The sequence below is a fragment of the Rhagoletis zephyria genome, unplaced genomic scaffold (assembly GCF_001687245.7).
Source record: "Rhagoletis zephyria isolate East Lansing unplaced genomic scaffold, Rhagoletis_zephyria_1.1 Rzeph_scaffold_02663, whole genome shotgun sequence".
In the NCBI taxonomy this organism is placed as follows: domain Eukaryota; kingdom Metazoa; phylum Arthropoda; class Insecta; order Diptera; family Tephritidae; genus Rhagoletis; species Rhagoletis zephyria.
The window spans coordinates 41,147-51,742 of record NW_016159747.1 but is presented as its reverse complement, the minus strand read 5'-3'; the positions used below and the strand labels follow the sequence as shown (position 1 = coordinate 51,742).

Genomic DNA, 10,596 nt, shown 5'->3' with positions numbered 1-10,596 from the left:
TAATTGGTGCCTCCAAAAGTTTTTCGACCACTGCATGTATGTAAATATTACATAATGATTTTTTATTCTTTATTTGCTAACTAACTTTATAAAATTTTGGTTTGGTTTATCAATACAATAAACAGAAAGACCAGTAATATATTAAAATACATAATTTCTTTTTTTTTCTAAGTAAGGAGATATAATGGGTGAATTTCATTGTAGAAATCGGGGAATTCTCCAAAATTAGTTGGCTACCTTGCTTTATACATACATACATACATATCTACTTACTACATACCGCTCATTTCCTGCAAGAGTGTCATAGTTCAAAAAATTAAAAACTCGAGAAAAACGGCTTTAAAGTTTACAGTTAACATAAACTCCCACACACACACACTTTCTTCTAATGTACAAAATTGCTAATCGATACTGGAATGAAATAACATAGAAGAAGAATTGAACTCATGGAGGACGCATGTTTCACTAAAAAAAATTTTTGATTATGACACTCTTGCAGCAAATGGGCGATATTACAAAAATCGTTTCTATTTTTCACCTTTTGATAACTTTTTAAGTATTCTATTTATTTCAGAATACCCTCCGCCAACCATCCGCAATGTCAACCAAACTATTTTCATCACAGTCCATGCCATCAGCCTCCGCTAATTCAACTTCAAGAAATACGATGATTCGTGAGAAGACAGACAGCTACAAAAGTTACTACGAAACGAATTTATAGATGTCTATTGCCAATAATGCGAAAACTACATAAGTACATATTTTTACGTATAATTTTTTAAATAAAACTTTATTGTGAATACATGTGTTAACGTTCAACATGCATATGTATTGCTTTATTTTAGCTGAAGAAAGTAACTTAAAGACAAAAATTATTTTTGTTGAAATTAAGTGCCTTTTAGTAATTAATGCTAAACTAAGCGCATACTTTTGTTAGAAATGTCAAGCGCAAACGTTACATAGTTAAATTAAGCATTAATGAACACATACAAGTTTATAACCTATCTCTTTTGTTGGTTTTGCAAGTCTTTATTGTGCGCTAGCGGTTGTAATCAAAAGTTTTCATTAAAAATAATTTAACTTTACAGCTTCACCAACAGCAATATATGTATGTATAAACATATACGAATCCAGTAAAATCGCGTATATCACAAATGTACGGGTTTAATTGACGGATATTCACTCTTGTTTTAGCATACAAAAACAACTACACGAATCCATACATACATACATATTTATGTACTTTTCCATGAGTGTAGAAGGCTTTAAGCTTGACCCAACAAAGACTTTTTGGTATTAAAATCTCAATATGTACTTAACGCCGATTTTACATTTCCTTAAGAATGTGTGCATGCATACATATGCACAAATGTAGGTATGTATGTACCAATAATATTTATTTTTTTAAATTTATTTACTTTTGTATGCATGTATGTATTTATGTGCATGTATACATATATGTAACTTTTGTATCGTAAAGTATTAAAACGTGATAGTTACAAACTTATATAGACATTAAGTAATTTGTCTTTAGAAAAATGTTAATTATATGTATTTACGAAAACATGTTTATGTAAAAATAAATATTTAAGAATTTTCAATAAAAATTTTTTATAAAATCAATGCATAACTATTATATGCAAAAAAATATTGAGTAAACGGAGGAAGATTTTAGAGCTTAACCATGGTTGTACAACACACTGGCAATTTTATGAATTTATGGAAATTTCTTAAACTTCACAAATTATAGATATCACGTCCTATCGCTGGGAAATGCCGGCTCGTCTGTAGCACCTGTATCCGGCTTTTCGATGTAACTAACGTCGAGGACACAAAATTTGGCACGACACATAGGACATGTACATTTCTGTTCAAGCCACACCTCCCGATCATGTTCATTCTGGCGCGCAGCAAACCAACGCGCTAAACACTCAACACACCACATGGGTCGGCAATAACAATTTGAACAGGTGTTCTCTGTAGCCAGAGGTCGTCCGTACCGATCAACATCTTCACATTGTTTATGTATTTTGATATTCGGCTCAGCGATCATACAAGCGAAGCATTTTTCTGCTATGCGATCTGCTTGGTAAATTGGGTTCTGTGCTACTTGCTCTTTGAAAACATCAATAAAGCGGTCGATTACATTACGATGGAATTGTATATATGATGGTATTACAATAGGCCTGGAAACGCGCTCTTCCAAGTTGCGAAATTCCAATGCATTGATACGTATATGAAAGTCAGCAACTCCTTGACGATTTGGCTTCACTACTATGCTTACCATTTGCAGCGTATCGTTAGTATCCTGAGAAACGTTGTAGGTCTCGGTCTAAAATGAAGTATGCAGAGTGTATTTTGATAGTTGACTCAACAAGTATGTATTATAAAAATTATTAATTATAGTAGTAGCGTTGAAAACTTGTGCAGAGTTTTCATACATACTATTCTGATTTGAATGCAATCGAATAGGAGAATGACAATGGAAATGGTATTTGTGTTAATTTAATAGCTAATAAGATTTGAAAAGAAACAATGCCGATTCAAAATTTCTGCTTTCTTTCCATGGGCAACGATTCCTTGAGGGAATATCATTCGAGCACCTTTAAATATTTTATGATATACATACATTGATACTAATAAATGTGAGTTTTATGAGCCCATGGGTAAAGCAGCCACTTATCTTACTTATTTAGAAATCAAAAAAGGTGCTCACCTTGGCTACACTGAGGGAAGTATCGCTTTGGTGTGCAAAATGCACGTTGTACAGCGTAGTTTTGATAATCCAGTTCTCGGTAGCAATCACAGTCGATATCGAATTCAGCTTCTTTTTGTAAATGTCGAGGCTGTTGACGAAAACTGATTATTAAATACGTATTTACATATTTACAGCCAGAACCTTCTTTATTAAAAAAAAAAAAAACATGTAATACTTGCCGTCGGAACTCTGTGCTAATGTCGTTCGCAACTGATTGGAAACTGTTTGGCNATACGTATTTACATATTTACAGCCAGAACCTTCTTTATTAAAAAAAAAAACGTAATACTTGCCGTCGGAACTCTGTGCTAATGTCGTTCGCAACTGATTGGAAACTGTTTGGTACATTGGAATACTTCAATAGGGTCTGACTAATGGGATGACGGCGCCAATTTTGTTGATACCAATTAAACACTAAAGCTGGCACTGCCAGCACGGCCATCAAACTGAAGCGTTGTGCTATCTTCCAAGTGAGCGTCTTAAATGCTACCGCTTCTTGAGGCATAGGGAAATCTGGATCTAAATCCGCTTCCTCTGGTGGTTCACGTTCCGCAAATACGGAGAACTTTAACTTGTGTATAAGGAAATAAAATGCCGGTAGACAGCTGTGCACAAATAAATTTAGTGATGTTCGTCGATGATGATAAAGTATGAAATTCATGCTCTCATCGCCTAACAATTTATTGAAGACTTGTTCGATGGTAAGTCCAAGGCGCTGAAACTCTTCGGGTGGGTAGATAATGCACATGCATAATAAAAGGTAGAACAAATTGAAGAGCAGTTCACACTCGTCCATTTGGTGAAAAATTTTGAGAAATTTGAATGAAGCGATATCAAATGTATTTTAATTCCAAAGATGATACCGTTTTTACCAATTTTATTTTAGTTATCGCTTTCTGTATATTTCTATTCTTTTAGCAAGATGCGTCAGTGCTGTCGCTCTTCTTACTTTTCTTTTATCTTTCTTCATAACAAATGGACGTTCTCTGCAAATGGTTGCATTTTCACGACAAGGAGGCAGTGATCGGACATCCAATTTGGTGTGGTAGAATCTGGAAAAAATGTAGTAGATTCTAAACAAATGTAGTCGATCTCAGGTTTAAGCTTAGTATCCAGCTCTTGAAGGCTCCGTTATGCATACTTGGCATGGCTTGAGAGCTGTCACATAAGAAATCTGTTAAATGAGCCTCGCGTGTAATCGGTTATCGAACGCACAGCACTACATACGTAGAAGTCTGTTGGTTTTTGATTTCTACGTAAAAATGGTATAGCAGTGCATGCAATGCCAAGTATGCATAACAGAGCCTTAAGAAAACGGTCAAGAAAAAATTGCCATAATTCGCGTGTGTGTCCAAGGAATTTTGACATTTTTGATAACGCACAGCCTGTTGCCTCACTCTTTCCTCAAGAAAGTAGTAGAAAGCGTACTAAATTTCTGAAGAACTATGTACTGCCTTAAGGAAATTTGACTCAAGAAAATTTCTTAGCTATTTCTTGTACGTCATTTTATATGGAGTTTTTGCTTTTCTTAAGAGCTGGATGCTAAGCTTTTGGATCAAACTTTCTACAAAAATTAAAAAAAATCTACAGGTTTCACCTCAATTGCAAACTTTTTAATTAGAATCTAAAAAAAAAAATATTTTAGTATAATAAAGTGCAAAACTGAAGTTGCTAAAAATTGCGTTTAGTTTTGGAATTTTTTTTTTCTTTTTTTCCTTCCATATCAAGATATTTTTTGAACTTATTTTGAAAGATTTCTGCAACCTTACGGTCTTATTGTGAATAATTCGCATAACTTCGCACAACATCGCATAAACTTCAAACTGTAATTTCGTATGTACTTTGTATGCATTTTGTATCTATTCCATTACCCAGAAATTAGCAGAACTTCTAAAAACTTAGCGATCTGTTGAGTTTAAATTTTGCTTCAAATTTTCTTAAGTTACATTTTTATTGCACTGACACAAATGGTTGTGCGAAGTTATGCGAAGTATGCATAATCAGACCTTTACGGAGTACTGCCAGCTTTTCTTTTTATCACATCACGATGTAGCGAACAAATGTGGCACGTTCCAGAAACCGCTACTTGGGATTTGCCGATTTGGACAATTCTCAAGTAAAAGTAAACAACGTTTTAGAAGCTTAAGATGCACTGAAATTTGCTACTTTCACAAAAATCGCCGTTTTTTTAATTTTCGCTGTTAATTCTTTTTTATAAACCATATATTTTGCAATTTAACACAATAAAACCACGTTTCCTGTTGAAAAATTGAATATTGAGAAAATTTACTATTTTACGGTTTATTTCATTCTCCCATTCTGCCTGTTGTTAATGTTAAGTGTTGGACAATTTTTGCTCTGAACATTAAAAATATTAGTTGTATTTTTTTACAAATTATCCAGTAACTTGCCAGCAACTCTCCAGTACCTTTATTTCTAAGAATTCGATCTCATAGAAAAAACTTGCAATAAAGTACGCGAACGCTTTTCCAGTAACAATTTGCAAGTTTCATGAACAGCTGATAAATTGGTTGTTTATTCGCAGCAAATTCCTAATAAAACAATATATTTTGTATTTAAATAGGTTTATTTTGTGAAATTCAACAATAAAAACCCACAAACAGTTTCCTTATTAGTTTAAATTTCATCCAGCAACATGCGATCAGCTGTTTTTCGTACTGGCAAATTCTTACAAGTAAAAATTTATCCAGTAAAAACTTGCAACTTCAACTGTCATTTTTCGCTCTCTCAATTTCCCCTACTTTGCAAGTTTTTGCGTACGAAAACGCCAGAACATGAAAATTCGTAAAAACTTTTACTGGATTTTACTGGAAATGAGTAAAAAAACGCAACTAATGTTAAGTGTTGGACAATTTTTGCTCTGAACATTAAAAATATTAGTTGTGTTTTTTTACAAATTATCCAGTAACTTGCCAGCAACTCTCCAGTACCTTTATTTCTAAGAATTCGCTCTCATAGAAAAAATTTGCAATAAAGTACGCGAACGCTTTTCCAGTAACAATTTGCAAGTTTCATGAACAGCTGATAAATTGGTTGTTTATTCGCAGCAAATTCCTAATAAAACAATATATTTTGTATTTAAATAGGTTTATTTTGTGAAATTCAACAATAAAAACCCACAAACAGTTTCCTTATTAGTTTAAATTTCATCCAGCAACATGCGATCAGCTGTTTTTCGTACTGGCAAATTCTTACAAGTAAAAATTTATCCAGTAAAATCCAGTAAAAACTTGCAACTTCAACTGTCATTTTTCGCTCTCTCAATTTCCCCTACTTTGCAAGTTTTTGCGTACGAAAACGCCAAAACATGAAAATTCGTAAAAACTTTTACTGGATTTTACTGGAAATGAGTAAAAAAAACGCAACTATTATCTCGAGCAAAAAGAAAACTACTCAAAAACGAGAATATGTGATAGATTTCAGACCGTGTGTGGTAGATGCTCAAACAAGTGGCAGATCAGCCACAATGTGGTAAAGTCCGATCACCTGCACCTTGGTCACATCTTGCAACTTTTCCAAAATGTGACAGAAAGGTCTTTCTGGTTGTTCACACATCGAAATAAAATTTATCTTTCTCAACTCGACAGCGAATTGCATGCAAAAGTTGGAAATATTGCCACGTCTGACACGCTCTTTTCACCTTGCAATTTTTATTTCCGAAAGTGATTTCTGCAAATCTGCAAAAGGACTCACTAGCTGTTTATGCGGAGAAAATGCGCCACGCTTAACCACACTTTTACTATTTTGAAAAATCTAATTATATTCTCTTTGATAACAAATACTTTAATTTTTTGAGGAGATTAATTACTATATATTTTTTTTTACCAGAAGAAACATTAACAAACCAATTGGCATACATATAACGTTTTGCAGCTTAACCAATGATATGATAAGCCCCTTCCGAAAAATTGTATAAAAAATAAAATATAATTTTATTTTTATTTTTGTTAACACTAATATAACCTATAGCATTTATTTATGTTTATTACGGGAATTTTTACATAATATGGTTGATAAAAATAGTTCAACTCAATCTCACATTTGAATGATATACACTACTGCCTTTTTAACTAGAACAATTTTGTTTTTATTCTTAATGTGTTTAAATAGTAATGGTAGAAAATACTTTGTATTTTTTAAACATGAAAAAACAAGGGATGAAACGCATTACAAGGATCATCTTTGTTTAAAAATACTTGGTATATTTTACAATTTACATTTCTTATATCATTCAGAAGCTGTTTAGACTTCCGTTGTCAGTTAAATTTTAAAAACTCTCACATTATATACAATCCACTGTGATTTGCCGTGCTTGATCCCTTTTAAATATCTAATGTTATATGTTTTATATCATTAGGGAAACCCTTGTAAACTTTAACATATGTTAAATTATGCAAATCATTTGGAATACATACATGCTTATACTAGCTTTTATCTTATTTTTAACATGCGTGCCGCAGCATACGAAACATCTTATTTCCATTGAGCTGTGGGGTCGGTTGTAGAAGTCGAACTCGAATCATTCAAACTGAATTCAAAGCTATTGTCCCCACTGGTGCATGTTACAGTAGTCAAGCTCGAGTCATTGCCTGGACTCTGTCGTCCAAAAACACTTAGACATGGCAAACTTTGATCACCTGAGTTTCCATCTAATTCTGCATCAACATTACCAACATCTGACATGTTTATACCGTTATATTCATTTTGGCCATCATCGTCAAAGCTATCATTGCTTAGACTACTGCAGTGACTATCGTCGCTTAGAGCATTTGGCGAAGGTGTTGTAATTTGCCGTGAGCAATTGATTTGAACTAAAGTTATTTCCCACACCATTCAAAGCTACACTACTGTTGGTGCTCAAATTGAGTTCAGTGATAAGGGGCAGACTACCGCCAGAACCAATTTCTGACGACAACGTCGCCGCAGCATTCGATGTCGAAGCGACGATTGGCGCGTCTTTAAGTTCACCTGATGCGCTGGCGATGTTGGAATCCAGAAGCGTAAGCATGGGGATCCTGTTCAGCTCCTCCGATTTAGCAGTTGAGTGATTACTACTATTAAACTCAAGCAAGTCGCTTAATTCTGGTATATTATGTGCCGACATAGTATTACTAACAGACAAATGGCAATTTTGTTGCAAATTTGGTACATCACCTTTTTCGTGGCCGTGATTCTTTTTGGTACCATCAACAGGCTCCGCTGTGTCAGCTTCGTTGTTAATTTGTGGTTGTTGATTTTGTAGTTGCAACTGTTGTTGTTGGCGGTTTTGTAAGTTTTGTTTACGTGCGATTCGTTGCGCTCGTGGTGGTGGTTTTGGAGCCGTACCATTCATATCCTTACTAAAGAACGGAACTTTCGTATAATAATCTCGATTGTGATCTGGAACACTATCTACACGATGAGCATTATCATTGAGTGTTTCTGTGTCTGGGTAGCCGATGGAGTCATTAACAAAGTCCGCCACACTACCTAAACACTCCGTAGGTATGGATATGTCTACTTTAGCTCCAGGTCCTTCTAATGGGCGCTCGGGCAGCGGTTCTGTTAGATGAAAAAAGTTAGAATAAAAACCAAACATACATACTTATGTACATAAATATATGCTTTGTTCCATATACATATATATCGATGGTCCTCTGCAGTAACGCCACAAATCAAAATTCAAAAAGTAAAAACTCTTACCACTGTTCTGTGGTACATGTCTCTAATCCATGTCTAATCTTTAGTAAAGAGCTTGTAGGGAATGGTGTTGGAGTGACAGTTCTTGGCAAGATATCAATCTGGATCGTTCCGGTTACGTACATATACTCGAGTGTCGTGGGAACGTTCATATCTCTAATCCTTAATACTTACTTTAGTAAATATCAGGACCAAGGACTGTCACCCCAGCATTATTCCCCATTGTGTGCTGTTGCAACAACAGACTTGAGCCACTTAACAGTAGCAGCGGATTTTATTTTTTGGATCTTGACTTGTGTCGTACTGCAGAGTACCATTGATAGGTAGAGATTTTTTCATTCTCATGCTATTTTACACACATACATACATGTACATATCCACCCCTGATTGCGATTTTATCGTTAGCAACGAATAGTAAAATTTACAGGAGAGGTTTTGTTAATTCTCTTTTTAACAGTGTAAAAATTTATTGGAATTTAAACGGACAACATTATTGAACACCAGCTTTTTAATAGCACTATTAATTAATTTAAGTCAATTAAATATAAGCACTGTAACTTTAACTCTTTGGGTGCATCTACTAGATTGTCCACAAGTTCTCTTCGTGGATGCAGTGTTAAAGGTCATTCAATTATCTACCATGCATCTAAACTATCATATTGACGCTACTATTTGGTATTTTCTGGCGGTTTTTTAAGAATGATAAAAAAAGTAAAATTTAATCCTTGACCAAAATAGGTTCAGTTCCAAAAACTTCATATTAGGGAGATTTTTGGCAAGTTTAGAAATCAGTTCTTATTTTCTTCGACTCGGCGTATGTTTTAAACCTAGTTATTGGAGAATAACATCGCTTAACGAAAACTTTTAATTCAAAATTAAAATCAAAGACTACAACTTTATAAACAGAAGGTTAAAGAGCGAAGCTATGATAAGTAAAAGTGATATAATCAAAATCTTATAAGCTATTTGAAAGGAATAAACGGCAAAATGAAGTAATTTCCCCAAGTGTGAATCCATATGACCGCATAAGCTAGTGTTACGATCGCAATTTCGAATTCAGTGCATTTTTTTATACCAGTGCATACAATAGGAATATAAGCCCCGTTAAATGTCTGGTTTTTCATCTTTCTAATATGCTTTTAAATCTTATAACCCTTGGGCAAAGCATGAGATTAAAAAAAGACCCACTAGACTAACTGCACTGCACTTAGTGATTGCAGAAGCAATTGCGTAATGTAACTGATTTTGAGGCACTCATTTGTAGCAAGCGCCGATGGAACTTTGGTTAAAACTACAGTTCATACTGCTATTCGCAATAAAGTTCTGTACACACAGTGTCGCTTACGATAAAATTATAAGAACACAAAAAATTCATTTCGCTTTTTTCAGTAACGGTAAATATTCAAAGTCCGTGATTTTGTAGGTATTCGCAATAAAAAAAAAAAATTTCGATAATTTGTCGCGGCAAAATCGCAATTAGGGGTCGATATTATGTACATTCACATGCGCATACTAGCCTATATTTTGCTGCATTTGTTCTTAATTCTTAATTGTGATAAGGCTGTCTTACAACAAATTTGTTGCTATAAATTTCTTAACAAACATACATACATATATAAATATGGTTTCATGAACATGCATTTAGATTATAAATGGATTTCCCAACGCGCCGCTTTCGAAAATTGTTTCGTAATTTTGTGGGAAACTTTGGTTTTCGCTTTCTCTTAGTAGAATATGTATAAATGTATGGCTAAATGCCTTAATCGACCGAAAAATCAACTTTTCCTTTTATAAAAGATCTTTAATTCCTATGCATATACATATGTATGTAGTAGGCAATTTAGGAGTAAAGACCTCTCTCGACGTACGAAAACCACACTTTATAAGTCACTTATCATGCCCGTGTTGGTATATGGCGCCGAAGGATGGCCATGTCGATCGATCGAATGGACTCCGCCGCTCCAGCTCTGAAAATATTCAACTCGGAGTCCGCTTGTGGTAGCAGAGGAAGAGGGAGGCTACCAATGCGTTGGAAATACCAAGTGGAGAGGGACTTGACTTCACTTGGCATTTCCAATTGGCGTCATTTGGCCCAGAAGAGGAACGACTGGCGTGCTTTGTTGAACTCGGCCAAAATC

At 34.5% G+C, this 10,596-nt stretch overlaps 2 protein-coding genes and 1 pseudogene across 2 annotated transcripts in view; 1 reads left to right on the top strand and 2 right to left on the bottom strand.

Moving 5' to 3' along the window:
- LOC108367393 (uncharacterized) overlaps positions 1 to 980 on the top strand; it is a 10,814-nt gene extending 9,834 nt beyond the window's left edge. Inside the window, exon 2 of the mRNA XM_017621998.1 lies at positions 575 to 980. Within this exon, the coding sequence (XP_017477487.1) occupies positions 575 to 721 (147 nt within the window). The 3' untranslated portion in view covers positions 722 to 980. The remainder of the gene's footprint in view (positions 1 to 574) is intronic.
- A 469-nt stretch (positions 981 to 1,449) lies between these two features.
- Positions 1,450 to 3,737, bottom strand: LOC108367392 (E3 ubiquitin-protein ligase TM129). Its single transcript, XM_017621996.1, has 3 exons — positions 3,052 to 3,737; positions 2,717 to 2,846; positions 1,450 to 2,332 (listed from the first exon to the last, which is right to left on the bottom strand). Exons 1-3 carry the CDS (start codon positions 3,552 to 3,554, stop codon positions 1,754 to 1,756), a joined length of 1,212 nt encoding a protein of 403 aa, XP_017477485.1. The 5' UTR covers positions 3,555 to 3,737; the 3' UTR covers positions 1,450 to 1,753.
- Positions 3,738 to 6,596: 2,859 nt separating this feature from the next.
- On the bottom strand, positions 6,597 to 10,069 carry LOC108367387 (protein Tube-like; annotated as a pseudogene).
- Positions 10,070 to 10,596: the final 527 nt, after the last annotated feature.